Source organism: Podarcis bocagei, assembly GCF_964188305.1.
Source record: "Podarcis bocagei genome assembly, chromosome: 4".
In the NCBI taxonomy this organism is placed as follows: Eukaryota; Metazoa; Chordata; class Lepidosauria; order Squamata; family Lacertidae; genus Podarcis; species Podarcis bocagei.
The window spans coordinates 5910570-5930210 of NC_138128.1; the positions used below are offsets into that span (position 1 = coordinate 5910570).

The 19641-nt window shown below is 45.5% G+C and overlaps 2 protein-coding genes across 10 annotated transcripts in view; both read right to left on the reverse strand.

Moving 5' to 3' along the window:
* CAPN10 (calpain 10) overlaps positions 1-11367 on the reverse strand; it is a 28173-nt gene extending 16806 nt beyond the window's left edge. The window contains exons 1-5 of one of the 8 annotated variants that reach the window (XM_081190247.1): positions 11345-11367; positions 8134-8222; positions 6718-6864; positions 2808-2939; positions 1496-1692 (exon numbers count right to left, since the gene is read on the reverse strand). In XM_081190247.1, coding sequence (XP_081046373.1) covers positions 1496-1692; positions 2808-2939; positions 6718-6864; positions 8134-8136 — 479 coding nt within the window. In that variant the 5' untranslated portion in view covers positions 8137-8222; positions 11345-11367. The other 7 variants (XM_081190243.1, XM_081190248.1, XM_081190246.1 and 4 more) reach the window with 7 other exon arrangements.
* Positions 11368-12629: 1262 nt separating this feature from the next.
* Positions 12630-19641, reverse strand: part of RNPEPL1 (arginyl aminopeptidase like 1) — a 30261-nt gene continuing 23249 nt past the window's right edge. For both annotated transcript variants that reach the window (XM_081190125.1, XM_081190124.1), the window contains exons 9-11: positions 18995-19222; positions 17516-17658; positions 12630-15797 (exon numbers count right to left, since the gene is read on the reverse strand). In XM_081190125.1, the coding sequence (XP_081046251.1) occupies positions 15525-15797; positions 17516-17658; positions 18995-19222 (644 nt within the window). In that variant the 3' untranslated portion in view covers positions 12630-15524. The remainder of the gene's footprint in view (positions 15798-17515; positions 17659-18994; positions 19223-19641) is intronic.

Sequence of the window (19641 nt, forward strand, 5' to 3'; positions counted from 1 at the left end):
ATCTCCTTCCAGTTCCTCCTAATCTTAGCTTCTTCTTGAGTGTGAACCAAGAGTGGTGTTTCATCACAAACCCTGGCCAGTTTAACAAGCCAATTCCACAACCCATAATTCAACAGGGGCTTGTTTTAAAACTGTACAATGCATAATTTTTCTTGATTTTATCCACTAGGAGAACCCCATCAAGAGTAGCAGGTAAGTCTTTGCAAGACGTTTTGTAAGGTGAATTATTTGAAATACAGCAAAAAAGACAATGAGAAGAATTATTAGTTAAGGGCATTAAAGGTAATATGGAATTAAGAAAAGTATAAAGGTAAAGGTACCCCTGCCCGTACGAGCCAGTCTTGACAGACTCTAGGGTTGTGCGCTCATCTCACTCTAGAGGCCGGGAGCCAGCGCTGTCCGAAGACACCTCCGGGTCACGTGGCCAGCGTGACGAAGCTGCTCTGGCGAGCCAGCACCAGCGCAGCGCACGGAAACGCCGTTTACCTTCCCGCTGGTAAGCGGTACCTATTTATCTACTTGCACCCAGGGGTGCTTTCGAACTGCTAGGTGGGCAGGAGCTGGGACCGAACGACGGGAGCTCACCCCGCCGCGGGGATTTGAACCGCCGACCATGCGATCGGCAAGTCCTAGGCGCTGAGGTTTTACCCACAGCCACCCGCGTCCCAAGAAATGTATAATATATGATAAATAATGGTAAATAAATCATCAGAGGCATTGACAGAAGTCCAAAAATATTGTATAGGATGAGAAGTTATGTTGTATGAATGTTGGAATTAATATGTTAAAAATTAATAAAAATGTACAGTGGTACCTCGGGTTACATACGCTTCAGGTTACAGACTCCGCTAACCCAGAAATAGTGCTTCAGGTTAAGAACTTTGCTTCAGGATGAGAACAGATATTGTGCTCCGGCGGGGCAGCAGCAGTGGGAGGCCCCATTAGCTAAAGTGGTGCTTCAGGTTAAGAACAGTTTCAGGTTAAGAATAGACCTCCGGAACAAATTAAGTACTTAACCCAAGGTACCACTGTATTAAAAAAAAAGAAAAAAGGAGCAGGTAAGTCACAATAGGAACTGTCATCCTATAATTAAGTTCCTGGGATTTCTGGGCTCGTTTCTCTCCCAGATGTTAAGGAGACCTTTTGAGCCCCTAGAGGGCAAAAGTTTGGCCTGTCACTTGGCTCTGCCCAAAGAGGAACAAGGCAACAAAATGGACTGATTGTCAGTCCTAAAAGATGAGCTGTTTGCCCTTAGGGAATTATCAGGGAAATCCTCTCATTTTGTATTAATTCCCGGTGTCAAAGTAATGAAGCCAGGCAAGCTTTCAAATGTTTACGCCCCTTCAGGGTTCTTCCGACCACTTCCATGTGTGGAAGATCACACACAAAAGGAACACTCAGCGCAACCAAGACTTGTTTGAAAATTGCTGTGTGCATCTGTGCAGCCAGGCACCCGCTTTGCAATCCCCTCCAGGGCAGGTCCCTCCACACTTACTTGGCATAGGCCTTTTCCAGGAGAGGGAGCCAAAACACATCTTCCGTCTGGCACTGGGAGAAGCAGAGTTTGCCCCCCAGGCAAGGTAGGCGGTCATCTATGGTCACCTCCACCCAGTGCCCAAATTGCCAGACCCGGCAAGTGAAACAGCCTCTGTATTTCTCATCTCTCCAGCTGGGCTGACCCGGAGGTATCACCTGCGAGAACAAAACAAGAGCAAGTCAGAGGGAACAGGAGCAGGCAAAGGCTTTTGCATTCTGCGTTTGTGGGCTTGCTGCTTGAGGGTGTAGGCGCCCGAAGACTCCTTTCCTTCCTGCCTTCTTAAAACATAGCAAGATTCTAGTCCTTATGGCTACAGGAAAAAATCTTAAAATCATATGTGCAACCTGGGGAAATTGCACAAGGAGCAGGGCAGTCCTTTGGTAACTTACGGCCCCTTCTCTACTCTTCCAAACACACCTTGGCCAGACATCTGTATCTATTCTTCCTCTCATTTCCTAAACAGAAACGTCTGCTTAATATGTGAAGTTTAATCTGACTGGGAATCAGTGGTGAGATTTGGAGTGATTTAAAGGACCTGTTTTGAATCAATCAGGTAATAATAATGCGGTAAAAGTAGAAGTACCATCGATGAAAGATTGGCGACATCAATTTTTTGAAATGATTGAATTAGCAAAAATGAGGGCAACAATTAGAATGCAATCTAATCAAAATCTCAAACAGGAATGGAAATGCGTAGAAGACTACATGACCAACAAGAATTTATTGATTTGTATAAACTGATTTCACAAAGTTAAGTTAAACAGATATATAAGAATGTATGTTTAATTATTAAGATACAAAAATACAATCACAATAACAAAGTTATAAAATAATAACAAGGAAGTTATGCCCAGGTGGAGGGAAGACACAGGGCAAGAAATAAGAAGCAAATAAGAAATGGCTAGATGTTGGTACATAATGGAATGTGAAAATGTGAATTTATACAATGTAATATAATGTAATGTGTATTACTATGTAAAAATTTCATATTTTTATTGTGACATTAATAAATTAAATAAAATAAAATAAAAATAATGCAGTAAAATGCACCTTATGTTTCAGAGGCACTGTGCCAAGCTAGACTTCCTGGTGCCAAAACAGATAAGAGTCAAACATCCGCAACCTGTTGTCTTCCAAGTGTTTTGGACTGAAACTCCCATCCATCATGTTGGCTGGGGCTGGTGGGAGTTGTAGTTCAAAACATCTGCAGAGAACCAGACCGTAAGAACATGGATCCTCTCCCAATCAAAGGAGCAGCACTGTCCTGTACCTTGGCCAACAAGTATTTGCTCTTCTGCAAAGCGGCACAGGCACACAGGAACCAGCAGTCTCCCAGCATCCCTTGCTTGACTTGCCACTCATATTGATTGTCGGAAAATAATCGAGGTGTAGAACAAATCTCCTGGTGGGGAGAAAGAGACAGTGCAAGTTTACTGCTAACTTTTTATAGAGCCAATTGTATTTCAGGATTAAACAGCAAGGCTCTGGGATTCTGCTTTGAGTGGTTTTACAGAACAGGTTGGTTCTATTCCTTGGAGGTTTTTAAGCAGAAGCTGGATGGCCATCTGTCACGAATGCTTTAGTGGAGATTCCTGCAACTGCCGGGGGTTGGACTAGATGACCCCCAGGGTCCCTTCGAACTCTACGATTCCATAATTCTATTGCATGTTCTGTACTTCATCATTTGTGACTAAGCCAGTGCTCCCCGCTCCCTGCCCGATTCACTTGCTACCTATTTTGAAAAGTTGCAGAATTAGTTAAAGCATGTAAGTAATTTTATTATTTTATTATTAATTTGGGCTCTTTTTTTGGTAGTTAAGGAACATGTTTTCCTCAAATTAAGCATGAGGCAATTGTGTAACAAGTCACTGCTCTGGAAAAATCTGGAATGGTGTGATCATACAGGTACTCATTATCTATAAATGGGCAGCTGCTGTCATGGGTCATAAATCAACCCTCAGATGCTGTGCACAGAGGTGGAAAATAAACCTAAGGTTTTAAGAATGGAGAAGCAAGTTCTGGGGAGAGAAACAAATGGTACTGTAAGTTTCCACCAGCTAAGACAGGAGCCGATTGTTTCGCACCAAAATAACCTCCGCTTGCCCCATCCAAAGCAAACCTGCATTTCCTAGTACAGCTTCCCCACTGTTTTTCAAATGTGCATGAATTTTTTTTTATAGTAAGGGACACGGGTGGCGCTGTGGGTTAAACCACAGAGCCTAGGACTTGCCGATCAGAAGGTCGGCGGTTCGAATACCCACGACGGGGTGAGCTCCCGTTGCTCGGTCCCTGCTCCTGCCAACCTAGCAGTTCGAAGCATGTCAAAGTGCAAGTAGATAAATAGGTACCACTCCGGCGGGAAGGTAAACGGCATTTCCATGCGCTGCTCTGGTTCGCCAGAAGCGGCTTAGTCATGCTGGCCACATGACCCGGAAGCTGTACACCGGCTCCCTGGGCCTGTAAAGCAAGATGAGCATCGCAACCCGAAAGCCACCTGTGACTGGACTTAACTGTCAGAGGTCCTTTACCTTTACCTTTATGTCTGCATAAAGACAGGGGTGCCCTGTTAAAAATAAAACGTGGTTTTGCAAACTTTTCACCTGAAGCACAGGAGCAGGAATGAGGTTGATCTGGGATTCTATTTGCACAATTAGAATGGAATGAAGGAGGGTGGGGATGAGTGTGTTAACAACACCCCCCCCAAAAAAAAACAATTAGAGGAAAACACCGGCTGTACCCATGGAGGCTCCTCACATGATTTCTAAATCACCTGGGAAGCATCCTTCCCCACAATTGAAAAGGCTCCCTGTTTCAGAAGCTGACCCTCCACATTGGCGAGGACAAAGAGACTTGCATCCTTGTTCGCACTCTGCCTGACCACATGGAGTACTAAAATGCCTAGATTGAGTTGATGTGGCTCAGGCCAGCTGGGAAACCCAGTTCATTGCAGATTCTATGATTTTATGAAATTAATAATCCACCATGGCTGCTCTTAAGAGCCTCACTCTTGTCCTCACCCTGGGATGATTAAAACAAAACAAAACAAAACAACCCAACAACTTACTGTATTTTTCGTTCTATAAGACACACCAGACCATAAGACACACCTAGTTTTTCGAGGAGGAAAACAAGAAAAAGAATATTCTGAATCCCAGAAGCCAGACCACCAAGAGGGATCGCTGCGCAGCGAAAGCAGCAATCCCTCTTGCTGTTCTGGCTTCTGGGATAGCTGCGCAGCCTGCATTCGCGCCATAAGATGCACACACATTTCCCCTCACTATTTAGGAGGGGGAAAGTGCGTCTTAGTTAGCAAAAAATACGGTCAATTTGTTATTTGTTCGGCTACTCACTAGGATTTTGCTTTAAAAAAAAACCCCACATCAGTCAAATGGTCTCTATGGCTGGTGGGTTTTGAATGTATTTTATTTATTAATTTAATTTTAAAATTTACACACCACTTGACAGTAAAAAAAACCCCTTCTGGCGGTTCCCTCATTGCGAGAAGTGAGGCTACAGGGAACCAGACAGAGGGCCTTCTCGGTAGTTGCGCCCGCCCTGTGTAACGCCCTCCCATCAGATGTCAAAGAGATAAACAACTACCTGACATTCAGAAGACATCTTAAGGCAGCCCTGTTCAGGGAAGTTTTTAATATGTAACACTGTACTGTTTTTAACACTTGATTGGGAGCTGCCCAGAGTGGCTGGGGAAACTCAGCCAGATGGGCGGGGTATAAATAGTAAATAATAATAATAATAATAATAATAATAATAATAATAATAATAATAATTACTAAAACAGATTAAAATTGCCCCAACTTCCTAAGCAGGTGGGTAGGCTTGTCTAAACAAGAATGTTATTTGCAGGCACCAAAAAGAGTACAGTGAATGTAGTGATCAGGTGGGATTGCTATGAGGAATTATAACAAATATAGAGTAAACCATCTGTGTCAGCAGTGAAAGCATTGCGTTGACTGGGTTTGAACTATTTTGATATAATTCTTTAAATTAATACTATTTTACTTTCATTTGATTGCAACCCCTTGTTTTTCTCTAACCTTCTTCATCTTGAAACATGAAGAACTAAGTTCTCCCCACCAAGGAGAGAAGTGCTTTCAACCACCCCCACCCTTTTTTTTAAGAATAATTTTGAATCAGAATTCCAAAGTTAGAACCTTTAGGCCTGTGTATGTCAGCACAGGGCGGGGGAACCTGTGGCCCTCCCTGTAGTGATCAGGTGGGATTGCTATGAGGAATTATAACAAATATAGAGTAAGCCATCTGTGTCAGCAATGAAAGCATTGCGTTGACTGGGTTTAAACTATTTTGATATGATTCTTGATCAATCCACATCTCTGCACCCCTGTTTCATTTCTCTTTCTTCACAAGTCACGTACACAGCCAGGCAGGCATCCTGGGTCATCAAAGACAGCGGGCAAGTTTCTTTGAAGTAGCCTTTCTGATATGTTAGTCGTAGGATGTTAATCTTAAGGCCAGGAAACAGGTTTCACAAGGTGATAATGATCGCTGTCCTCCTGGCCATCCTTCTTATCATGTGTATTGCTTGTTTATGACCTCAGGGGTTGCCAAATGTACTCCTTTGTAGTTCTGTTCTTTGTTTGCTTAATTAGTTTTGGTAGTTTAACTTTTCCCCACGTGGGGTTTGTTGAAATGCTCAGAAGAAATCTGATTGGTTCTTACGAACACTCTGTTAAAAAGTTCTTTTGTGAATAAAACGACCTGGGCCAGGGGCTGGAGGCACACACAGAGAGATTATTATACGCACCCTTCCCAGAGTCTTGCTGGTTCAAGCCTCTGTGTGTATTCTTATTAATCAGAGTTCAATCCATCCTTTACTTTGGGAACGCCTCAGTGAAGGAGCCTGCTTACTTGATCTCAAGAGGCAGGGAGTTCCAATGTGCAGGCGTTGCCACACTAAACAATCGAGTGCTCAGAGATGTGGAACGGGTCAAAGGATAAACCAGGACATTTGTGGTATGAAAAGTTACTGGATTTCACCTGGAAGTTACAGCACATGCACTGGTTGGAAGTGAAGCAGTTTGACTACTCCAAAACCTTGGCAGATGCAAACAGTATTGAAAGTGGGATTGCGTTTAACTGCCCTGAGCACAAATCATCACGAAAGCACAATAAATAGGGTGAGTGGAGGACCCAAGACAAACCTGAGGTCTCAGCCAACAAATCTCCCCCCTGAAATGAGCCAGAGGAGTCGAGTAGTTAAAAAAGAGAGAGTCATCGTTAGCCGGAAATGCGAGATCCTTGTAAAGATCTCCCTTGAGATCCAACGGCTCCCGGTCTCCCAGCATCTTCTATGATACAGCAAATATTTGCATCAACGTCAGAGGCTGCAGGACTCCAATTTAAACCTGCAACCGTATCAGAAAGGAGGGAAAGGGACCACAGTTATAAAGATACACACTGTCAGAAAAGAAAGGGTGGTGGGAAAGGAGAGAAAGCAAAGAAGTCATAATAATAATAATAATAATAATAATAATAATAATAATAATAATAATAAATTTATTTATACCCCGCCCTCCCTAGCCAAGACTGGGCTCAGGGCGGCTAACACCAAATATAAAAACAACTGATTAAAATACAACTTAAAAACAAGATTAAAATACAACATTAAAATGCAGCCTCATTTCAGTAGGAATTCAAATCAAAAACTTTTTGGGGATGAAAACGTCAAATCTTCACCAAGGCCAACTATCCAGACTGGTCCTACATGGGCCAGAAAAAAAGCCAGGGAAGTCCCCAAATAGGAGTTCCATCACAGCAGGAAAAAGGAAAAAGGAAAGAGGGGGAGGAGATCAAGTTGATTCCAAGCTGAAGGCCAAGCGGAACAACTCTGTCCTACAGGCCCTGCGGAAAGAAATCAGATCCTGCAGGGCCCTGGTCTCATGAGACAGAGCGTTCCACCAGGCCGGGGCCAGTGTTGAAAAGGCCCTGGCTCTGGTTGAGGCTAATCTGACTTCCCTGGGCCCGGGACCTCTAGGGTGTTGCTATTTATGGACCTTAAGGTCCGCCGTGGGGCATATCGGGAGCGGCGGTCCTGTAGGCCCCCAAAAAGAGGCTCCTTTCTAATACAAGATCTCGGGATCACAGAATGGACTAGGCAGGAGGTTTTGAGTCAGATAAAAGGAAAGACTTCTTCATGCAAGGCATAGTTAACTTACAGAACTCACTGAGAATGGCCACTAGCTTTGAAACAGGACTGATCAGATCCCTGGGCTGGTTAGGCATGACAGCCAAAAGGAGCCTCTAGCTTCAAAGGCAGTATACCTTTGCACAAAAGATTCAAGAGGCAGAGAGCAAGAGAAGGCTGTTGCCCTCACAACTTACTTGTGGGCTTCCCAGAAGCACCTGGCAGGGACCGTGAAACTTTTGGGAGTCCATTAAAGGAGGGATGTTAGGGAAGAGAACTGCAACGTCATTTAGGGATGACTTTGCGCTGTTTGTGGACAAAGTCCAGAGATGCTCTAAAATAGCAGAAGCGAATGCTCTCCTTACCCTATAGGTAGCCAAGAAAAATCAGACTCCTGCTCCCCCTAGCGTGAAATGAACGTTAAGTCACTTACCATGCCTGCTCTCTGTTTCCGTCCCTTTTACCTGCAATAGTCTTCATTCAGAAACCCCGGATACATCCTAAAGAACCCACAAGCTGGGTCTATAAAAATGGGGGGGGGGGAGGTACAGAGAAAGGAATCAGTTTGAATGGGGAAAACCACACTCGATACTAGTGATTCCCAACCTTTTTTTGGCCGTGTCCCACCTGAGCATCTCTAAAATCCTGACCCCCCCCCCCCGTGACATATAATTCTTATTATTCAAAAAGGGATCTCCTATTCACTCGGAGTAAGCCTAAAAGGCCGTTAACTTGGTCTAAACTCATTCTCAAATTGCCTCACTTAAAAATCAAATTGCCCCCCTGTGGGGCGTGTGGGAACCACAGCTCTACACGGTGAGGAGCCGAGTGAGAAGCAATGAGGTTTTCCCGGCCTTTCAGGCAAAGCAAACAGAATCAGAACTCTGTAACCGGAAACTCCAAATTTCTGCCCCTGATATAAATATAATTTGCTGTTCTTATGAGGTTGGCCCTGGCTGAGGCGGCGATGGTGATGCCAGCACTGCCAGAACAGGATAGGGAGATATGGCAAAATAAATGAACATTTTCCCATTTACTTGCAACAAGCCCCATTGGCACTATAGATATAAAGCAGTATTGTGCTTTAAACCATCAAATCTTCCCCAAAAGAATCCTGGGAACTGTAGTTTGTTAAAGGTCCTGAGAGTTGTTAGAAGACCCTCCTCTCCTTGGGGGCGCTTCAATTCCCGGAGTTCCCTGGGAAGAGGGGCTGGTAGATCCATGGAGGGGGACAAGGCAGCTCCTAACAGCACCATTAACAAACTACAGCTCCCAGAATTCTGTTTATGTTGTTGCATGACTTGGCACAAATGTATCAGGTGTTCGGAGAAGAATGCTGCCTTTTCATTTATCTAGGATTATTTTTAAAGGGCAGTGTTTATTTATATTTTATATTTACACCTTTTATTATTATTAAACAACTATCTGACTTTTAGAGGATATCTGAAGGCAGGACTGTATAGGGAAGTTTTTAATGTTTGACGTTTTACTGTGGTTTTATTAATTGTCGGAAGCCGCCTAGAGTAGCCAGAGCAACCCCCCGTCAGATAATAATAATAACGATAATAATTGTATTTTTAAATTAATATTTTGGATTGCTCTTTGCAAATCGCTTAGGGGTTTTCTCTCAGGTAAAGTGGTATATAAATGTTGTACAATAAATAAGCAAACACAAACAGCGTGCTGCCCTTCTCATGTGGAGGCAGTTTGAAGAGGCCGCTCCCTTCATCGCCAAGGCAACCCTGCTCACACTTCTTCCCCACACAATGCCAAGCAACAATGAAATGCTCACAATAGCCCCCACAGAAAAACCCCATTTATGGGTCTTTGCGCCCACACCACATTTAAAGCACATGACTTGCCTATGCCAAAGAATCCTGGGAACTGTAGTTTGGAGAAGTCCCTGGCACTTGTGAGGGGGAAAACTACAGTTCCCAGGGTTCTTTTTTGTGGGGGGGAGTCTTGCGCTTTAAATGTATGGTGTGTGGATGAGACCGCAGGCATCCTTGGACACAACTGACCCCCCCAAAAAGCGACATCAGAAGCGCAGCAGAGCATCTTCACCCTCAGCAACCCCAGATTCACCATAACCAACATGGATGTTGCATCGCCAACACCATGTTCTTTCATGCCATCAAAAGCCAGTGACACCTCATGTCCCTTGTCTCCCACAAACGCACGCAGGGCCACACCGGTGGACATGTCAGCCTACCCCCTCAGGGCTGGATTGAGACCTTTAGAGGCCCTAAGCGATTTAAAAGATTTTGATGACTCCGTATATGTCTAATTCAGCCGACGCAACCAACAAACATGCGAGCTTCAGTGGACCGAGTGGCGCTTTGCCAGTTGACAGATTCTAATTTTGTTGTATTTCCAAGATTAATGTATACCATTAATATCTATTATTATTCTATTATTATTATTATTATTATTATTATTATTATTATTATTATTATTATTATTACTATTATTTGTGTGTGTGTGTGTATATGGAAACCCAGCCAGATGGGTGGGGTATAAAAAATAAAATTATTATTATCATTATCATGCATTTTTTTCATTTATGTAGTAGGTTTTAAATTGCTGTGGTGGCCCCCTTCTCTTGACGCTTATTTTGCCTCATGGTTGATCTAGCCCCAATCCCCATCTTTCTCACCGCAGATCCAAGCTATTTCTTCATTACGTTCCTATCCTACCTTTCCTCCAGGGATCCCATGGCGGTCTCCTTGATTCTCCCCTTCCCCATTTCACCCTCACTACAACCCTGCGAGGCAGGTTAGGTTGGGAGCCAGTGACAGGTCACCCGGTGAGCTTCATGGCTTCCCAAGGCCTGGTGGTGCAACACCCCAAGCCAGTATAATGCATCTATATGCATGCCATCCCCCCCAGCCCCATCTTCTAAATCTGTGCTTTCAGCTGCTGTGCAACAGGCTGAACTTTAATCAGGAAAAAAAGAGAGAGGAAGGCAGCAACCCACTTCAGGGCAGGATGATAATTTCCACAACAACTAAAAAGCCCAGGCGCCTTGTTCTGTGTTGCATTGCATCGCCATTCCAAGCAGAAACCCAGCACCCTGGACCACACCGAAGGCCTGTCCATCCCAGTCTGCCCAGCAAGCCGGGCCTCCCTGTTTTGCGCGCCCAGCACCTGTGAGTCACAGGTACAGTGCCTCGGAACATGGAGGCTCGCTAGATGCCATGCCCGATCGCTGCCGATTGCGCACCCCCTTTTAGCGCCCTTCAAGCAAATGGCCACCTCCATTTCTGGATGGCAGCGAATTCTAGCACGCCAGGTTCCCCGCCTGGAATCAAGGCAAAGCCATGCCTGGGGCAGCCCTACCTTGGCTTCCGCTTCCTCCCCTTGCCCTAGCAAACAAAGCCCCTCTTGTTCTCTTCCCATGGCAAAGCAACTCTGCAGGCAGGCAGGCATGGTCGTGCAAGCAAGCAAGCAGCCCCTTTCGCCCCTTGCACAGCGCGCTCTGCATCCATCATCCCCGGTCCCACCTTTCAGCCAGATCGCAGCGGAGATCTCCTCTCTCCAGCCAACCCAAAGGAAGGTCCGAAGCACACAATGCAGCCACGACCAATGGCAAAACCCCCTTGTTCCCGGTGCAAAACACACACACACAAACCCCCGTGCACTACCTTTGTAGCCTAGAAAACTACTATTCCCATCATGCATCTGCGACGACGAGCTGCAAGGCTCCCAGCATGCATTGCTGGCCGGAGGAACTACACGTCCCAGCATGCCCTTGGCTTATTTCCTCCCTCTCGCCTGTGCAAAACTGTCCCGGGGTTGTTGTTTTTTTCTCCTTTCAGATCTTTGAGCGTAGGCAAGCTGTGCATTTTCTAAAAACAGTAACTCAAGCTCTGGCATAGAGTGCCAAATAAGAGGAATGGTTAGTAGCACACAAAAATGGAACCTCCCGGTTATCAACCCGCATCTGTTCCGGCGCATAACAAAATCTGGGACTTGAGCTGCCTTGAATTCAAAAACTGGGCTCTCTCGTCTTCTGCAATGTTTGCTGTCCTTGCAGTGCAGACCACAGCTTGTTAGGGCTTTTTAAAATACCTGCTGGCAAGATAAATCTTAGGATCATTCCAGTTCTTTTCATTTGCACCCGCCTCCCCTCACTTAATTGCACATGGAATTTCCCTTTTTTTGCAGTTGCCACACACCGACCCCAGGATCTCTTTCTCTGACCATTCGCCACCAGTTCAGATTCTATTCGCATATACGTGAAGTTACTGCTGGCCAAAACTTGTTAGGTGAAAGCTACATTAAAACACCAACCAATTTATTTATTGTCCCCCCAACAAATATCCTGGCTATACCCATGGTCCATGCCTACATGCCACCAGTGATCCTGCTCTGCACTGTTATGGATCCGTTGCTAATCCAGCTTTAAAGAGCACGCAGACTCCTAGCTACTGGGTCAGGCTGTGATTGCTCAGTACTTAAATCTCATTACTACTGTATATAGAAATTAATCACAAAGAAGCAACCAACATTGAGCAAACCAAGAAATTCTTAAGGTTTGCTGAAAAATACTTGCTGAAGGGGTCTTACATCCTTCCCTGGGGAGGGAGCTTTGAACCTGGAATCACCCGGCTAAGCACTGTTAATTTGCCCAGGCATTTTAGGGATGACTGCTGTTAGGTTTTGTGCTGGTGATCTTAACAGTGCTCAAATTGATTTAGTGTGCATAGTGTTACTGTTTTAAAATTTTGTAACCCACCATGAGAACTGGATGGCAAGTGGTCCATTAATGCCCAGAAATAAGTAATTAAGTGTGCCTCTGGCAAAGTCTGTGAAACTTGCATCAATACTTTCGTGCCCTGCTGTGATATTTGTCTGGGGTAGGTGGGTCTGAGGTTGAGACAAGCATAGATGGTGCAGTGGGGGGTGGGAAAACAGGCAAAACAGAGATTCAGAAAGTCACAAAGTTTAGTTTAATTCAACATTTATCAGTGATGTTATCATAAGGCATCAATGTACGTTTAAAAGGAATTTCCACCAGGGTTACATACATTCTCTCCGGGTTGGGGGGGGGGAGGATTGGAATAAAACAGAGGCCCAAGGCAGCCCAGGGTGCAAGGTGGGGGGGGGCAAGACTCTGCCAGGCTGGAACTGCTGTCAAAGGGGGGTGCATGCCAAGAGTGGCCAATTGTTTGCAATGTATCAGGTGGGTGTGTGGAAAGGGAGGGAAACCCCCACCATATCCCCCACTAATTTTAACTAAATTTAATCTCTGTTGTGAGGGAGAGACGAGCTTGCTGTGACTTCAAGGTACCACAAATTAGGTGAAGCATCTTTCCGATGCCTGTAGTTCATTATTGCTTTATCAAACTTTGAGGCGAAACACTGACGCTGCCTGAAAATCAATTTAAAATCAAAGAATGGGTGGGGAGAACAGATATGTAAACAGCAAGCACCTACTATTTTTGTATGTTCGGACTGCTTCTGAGATGCCTCGCTCCTGTCTGCGATATGAGTTGAATGTGGCCTCTCTTTTTCCAGAACTGGCGACATTAACCAATGTTCTTGTTGAAATGTGGTGGCCACGAGCGCTGGCAAATCCCATGGCTGCTCCACACTACTTTGTGCAACAGACAGGGAAATGAGGAGGGGAATTGTGTGTGTCCAAAAACTGCAAGGGAATCACCGACTGCAAATCCCAAGGAAGAGTCCGCCACGTGTTCCCCAAGTGCACGGGGACAAGACATCTACGGTGGGGGGGGGGGACTCTTCGGGCTGAGAAAAGCAGTGACGTTTCAGCAAAGGGAGGGCCAGATACACGAAGTCACACACCCTTATCAGACAAAAACACACACGCTGAATATAGAGCAACCTCCCCCCCCCACACACACCTGCAATTTGCACTGCCAAAAAAAACCAACCCAGTTCATTTCAACAGATCCTTTTTTGGTGATGCAAACTGTAGGTGCTGGGAGCCTGATACAGATCGGAGCCATGGTGTGAGAGGTCAAGGGCTTTTATCCCCCTTGGGTACGCTCCCCATCTGGACCAAGTCCCAGTGCCTGCAGTTTGCTGCTTCCTCCCTCCCTCCTGCAGCCAGCACAGAACTCAAGTAGGAGGAGGGCCAAAGAGGAGACGTTCAGGGAGCCTGATGGGAAGCCTCTGAGGTTTGCATCCATCCAGCCCATGAATCAAAGGGCTCCCCATCTGTTCTTTACAGGATCACAGCAGCAAGCACCAGCATATTCTCACCTACCACGAAGCGTTAAGCAGCCCTTCGGGCACACTCAGCTCTCAAAATGGCAAACAGAGTTAATTTAAAAACACACACGCATTCCTATACTGCCTCCACCCCTGGAAGATATGGCAATTCCCAGCACCCTGTTTGATTTTCGTTGGAAGCCTCTTTGTAGACCTATTTGTTCAATCCTCAGCTCTCTGCTTCTTGCAGAAAAAGGCGCTCAGAGAGAGATATTAAAAACACAGCCGCTCCCACAGCAGGAAAATGTGACGCTGCACCATTTTGTCCACTTCCAGCCATCTTCTGAAAGATGCACCAATGCCTCTACATACGGTTGCCCTTCCATTCACTTTTGACAGACGGCAGTTCGGCTGGCTGGTCAGAAGGGCATTGCATAGTCAGTCTCTGTTTCTCTCTGCCTAATGGCCAGGAAGGAAAGGCTTTGCTGGTGGGCAGCATGGCTCTGATCTCAAGAGACGGCTTTGGAAGAAGCTGGCTTTCATATTCAATGGTTGCTTTCTCATCCAGAGAGAGAGAGAGAGACTTAAAAATGTCCTTAGCCAAGACACAGGCTGAACAGGACACAAAGCGTATCATTCTGCACTCAAAACCTAGCCTGTTTGTCCATTCCTATGACCACTGGGAAGCACCAACAGACCAGAGAGACAATCCAACAGAATCTTCACTTCTTCTGGCCTCCTTTAAAATGAGCAGGATTTGCACATTTAACAAATGTGGAAAGTTACCGGAGGATTGTGCCTGAGTTTGCCATTGCATCCCATTTGTTAATTTGCAATATGAGTTGGGGATGCGAGTCATCCTTACCTGCTGTTTTCAGAGCTGCGTTCCAGACACTAATGAAGGATTTGCAGTGTAGTTTTAGGAAAACAGGCCCCCGGCCCCACTGCAGTTAGTTGAGTGGGTTTGGGTGTCAAACATCCCGCAGAGGAGAAAATCAGAAGTGAAATGAGGGAGGATTTCAAATCCACCCCCTGTCTCCTAGCCTTTAACGCCTGACCAGCTTGATGAAACCAAGGCATTGCTTGAAGGCATTGTTCTAAACCCTCCACCTCCTGAGTAACACAGTAAAAGAGCACAAAAACGGAACAGACTCCCCCATCACTCCTTTTCTGTTCTTTGCAGAACACTGCCAAACCTTCAAATCTCCATGATCCTGATCGTGTTCCCCACTCCCTTTACTTCCTTGTCAGTGCACAGCCAGTGGCGACTTTGCCTCTCTGAAGGCCTGGAGGACACAGACCCTCCCAAGTGCCCGAGAGAGAACTCTTCCCGCTTGCAGTGGGAGAACAAAAGTCGCCCTGGAATCCACATTCATGATGCATCAAGTCAACAGATCCATCCCATAACAGTTCCCGCTTGCAGCTAGAAGGGGAGACATCCCTGATATCTGGCTGTGCCAACGAATCGGGCACCGGAAGGCACATTTGTGTGTGTAATGGGGGCAGGGGTGGGTGGGAGCGACGACAAGAGATCCAGTCTCCCCCCCAAGCTGTGGCACAGAGGGTCAGGAGGCAGCACTTGGTTCACGTTGCCCCTCGCCTGGCTGCTCCTCCACTTTCAAAGGCCCGGCATGAGCTGGGGAGCTAAGCAGACACGTTTACGTCCCTGAGAGAAATGGCACTGTGTGCAGCTTCTGGGGGCTTGTCCTCTACCACAGCAGCCAGAGGGTCTGCCATAACAGCTGCCGCATCCATGGCAAGGAGCGGGTTCAGGCCCTGCGTTAAGATCTGCTGAATGGTCTTCCGCAAGTTGGGGTGCAACTGGTTCTGGGTCTGGTAGAAAATGTCCAAGGCAAACGACTTCAGGGTGCCGGTGCAGAGGTCCTCGTACAATGGAATCGTGTACATCCGCGACATCTGCAATACAAATGGGACTCAGTGACCGTACAAAAATAAATATGCATTCTGGTTTAGAGCTAACAAGGAAAACTGATAGATTGGTGGTACTGCATAAGCCAGCCAAAGGACTGACCTATTATTATTATTATTATTAAAATTTGTATATCACCCTTCATCCAAAGAGCACAGGGCCGTTCACGACATAAAAATACAAAATAAGAACACAAAATACATAACGAAACAAAAACAAACCAATAACCCTCTCCCACAAAAACATTTTTATTATTGTGCAAACACATTATTCTTGTATCCTAGTAAAAGGAAAAGTACTAGAGAGCACAGCGGCAGATATGTTCTATGCAAATGAGACTATTTTATTATTTTGCTAGTTATACTGTTTCAAATGTGCCTTTTATATTTGACTTCACTGTTTTCTTTTGAAATGTTTAAGATAATTTTTTTTTTAACTTTGCTCTGCTAAAGGTGCATTCTGCAGTCGTCCTCCTCTGCAGTATTTCTTAAAAAAATGTTTAGGATAGTATTTTAGTTTCCTGTGAAATGTGTTTGAATGTTAATTGTATTTAACTGTACACATTATATTCAACTTTCTTCAGTAATGTTTTATTCTGAATTGTTTTATTTCCTGTTTTAATGTAGGTTGTAAACTGTTTTGAGATTCCCCCCCTTAAAAATATAAAGCAGTATAGAAATGAAAATAATAATAATAATAATAATAATAATAATAATAATAATAATAATAGGGATTCAAAAGTGAAGATATAAATATATTGGCTTCTTAAAATCTACTGAAACACCATGAGTTGCACCCAAGATACACTCAGACGCACTGAACTCTTAACAAAATAAAAAAATTCCTTCCATGCATGCACACGTCTTCAGATCTGAAGACGTGTGCATGCACACAAAAGCTCATACCAATAACAAACTTATTTGGTCTCTAAGGTGCTACTGGAAGGAATTTTTTAATTTTGTTTTGACTACGGCAGACCAACACAGCTACCTACCTGTTAGCGATGTCCATTAAATTCATTGAGTCCTTCTTGTTACACCCTCATCTCTTCTCATCTCTTATCCCTCCTCTCTCCTCTTGGGCGATGCTTCTTCGCACCATTCCTACCCAGAGTCAGTGTGGTGTAGTGGTTAAGAGCGGTAGACTCGTAATCTGGTGAACCGGGTTCGCCGGGTCCTCTCCTCCTCCTCCTGCAGCTGCTGGGTGACCTTGGGCTAGTCACACTTCTTTGAAGTCTCTCAGCCTCACTCACCTCACAGAGTGTTTGTTGTGGGGGAGGAAGGGAAAGGAGAATGTTCGCCGCTTTGAGACTCCTTCGGGTAGTGATAAAGCGGGATATCAAATCCAAACTACTCCTCCTCTTCCTACCCACATCCAAACTTTTCCTCCACCTCTTGATTCCCTCCTCCGTGTAAAGCACCTCCTACGGATCAGGAAGTCTTGGTTTGGCTCCCAACCTTAAACTCGGCAGGCGGCCTTTGGCGAGCCACCCTCTCTCAGCCTCAGTCCTCAGCCTGCGCTACAGGAAACATAATACTGACCTGCCTAACCTCATCCAGCCCACCAATGAGTTCAGCCACCAGTTTCCACGTGCCGACAAACTGCACCACACACTCGGTCAATCAGCAGGAGTTCCAGGGTTGTTTCATGCCCAAATATCATGCACCCGAGAGACGCAGGGTGTTTTTAATCTGGAAGTTAGTACCTGGTTTTCCAAGAAGCGCCGGACTTTGTGAAGATCGGGATGGTAGTCGTTGCGGACAATGATCTGCAGCCAGCGGATGCGAATCTCTGCGTTCATGCCATCCAACTGAGCCGAGTAGCACTCAGAGAGCTTTGATATCACCTCTGAAGAGCACATACGGAAACGTTCAGAAATGGAACCAGGAGGCCTGGCAATTCTCCAACCCAGAAGGGCTTCAGACCCTTGAGAAGACTGAATTTGCAAACCTAAGTCAACCACACCTTAATGCAAAAAATGCCCCTAGATTTTAGTCTGCCTCTGGCTTCCTCTGAAGTTCGTATAAGCGAAGGCAGCTAACATTCACTGCCATTCACAGCATGGCTGCTTCAGCTCATATGGTGAGATGCTCTGAACAACACTAAGGAGGAAATGAAACTCACAGGGACATAGGAAGCTGCGGTGGATCGTGCAGGTCCACTGCTCCATCTAACTCAATACTGTCTGCACTGGCTGGCAGTGGTTCTCGAGGCACAGAGACCTTTCTCAGCTCTACCTGGAGATGCCAAAACCAGACCTGGAATTTTTTTGCATGCAAAACATGGGCTACCCTTCCAAACTGCAGTCCTACCCCCAAACTGGCTACAGGCATGCTGATCCCAGAGGTGAGTGTAACAGTTAGACCGGATCTTTGCAATTTATAAAAAATACATGCTTTTGCCGTCTCTAGAGAATCCACAGCTGTGAAACACTGGCCAATTTGTTTCTCCAAATGGATGTGGCGAGATGCAGCGTCTTGCGACCATCTCTTTTGCTTAGGAGTTTGCAGTGTTTCCTTGCTGGCTAATAAGCCACCTGGCTGTCAGAGTCTATTACTGATAACTCTGGAAGACCTGAATATTTATTATTTGGTTATTGAATTTCTATACCACTTAATATATTAAAAGTATCTCTAAGTGGTGTACAAAGAGCTTAAACAACAGCAGACGACTTAGATATTACAAAAATAAACAGTTACAAATTAGAATGTTACATTAATACAAAGTTATGTGGGGGGGGGATGGGGAGAGAGAGAGAGAGATCAATTCATTTTCCTTCTGACACATCCGCCTCCTCAGCCTCTGGATTCTCACCCAGGGCCCAAACAAACTCTCAGCAAGTCCACAAAAGTCTCACAACAAGAATAGTTCCTGGAAACAGCAGACATCACCCTAGTCTCCCACTCTTTGTGAGAAGGCACAAGGCATGTGATATGTCCTCAGGCTGTCCACAGCTGTGTCCCATTCAGCTGCACTTGCCACACCCAGTTTCAGGTACAGCAGGCTTATCAAGTTTCCCAGGGGATCCTGTCCTCTCGTCCTCCAGCTCCATACTACTGGCTGGTCACTCATGCCCCCATTTTATACTTAGGGCCATATGGACCTTTTACTCGCGACCTTCCAATTATTCTGTCTGAGCTACGTAGGGACTCAGATGCTCACCTGCCAGCTCAACAAAACTCACCTTCGGGCAGCGGAGACCCGTCCAGCAGCCTGTCAAGGAAGAGCACGGTCTGGAACGTCCGCCATTCTGCGATATCAATGCTGCCAGCAGCAGCCACAGCATCCAGAGGCTCTGTAGTCCAGAGGCTAAAGAGCGTCTCCACGGGGCAGGTCAGACTGGATCCCTGAGATAAGTCTGGCTCAATTAAAGGAGGACCCGTCGCATTGAGCCAGCGTTCAAACTCTAGTCCTGCAACAGACACACAAAACAGAATCAGACAGGGAGCAGCCTTCTTTTCAGTCAGGTTTCTGTGAGTGTTTGCAGCTATGTTATACTGGATCAGGCTGCTGGCAGAACACTATCAGAACTTTCTTGCACTCCCACCACTGATGGAAGAACGTCCCTTCAATATGTTTACATTTCCAGCATTTGTTATCCACCTTATACATCTTTGCCAATTTTACGGGTGTCATGTACCATCTGTAGAGCATTTTCATCATGTTTTCCTTCAATAAGGTACATGCCGTAAATTTTATATTCTCTCTCCACAACCTTTCCCAATCCTCAAGTTGAACATTGTATCCAAAATCCCTTGCCCACTGTACCATCACCGATTTTACTTCCTCATCCTTCGTATACCACTCCAACAGTATTTTATACATTTTTGA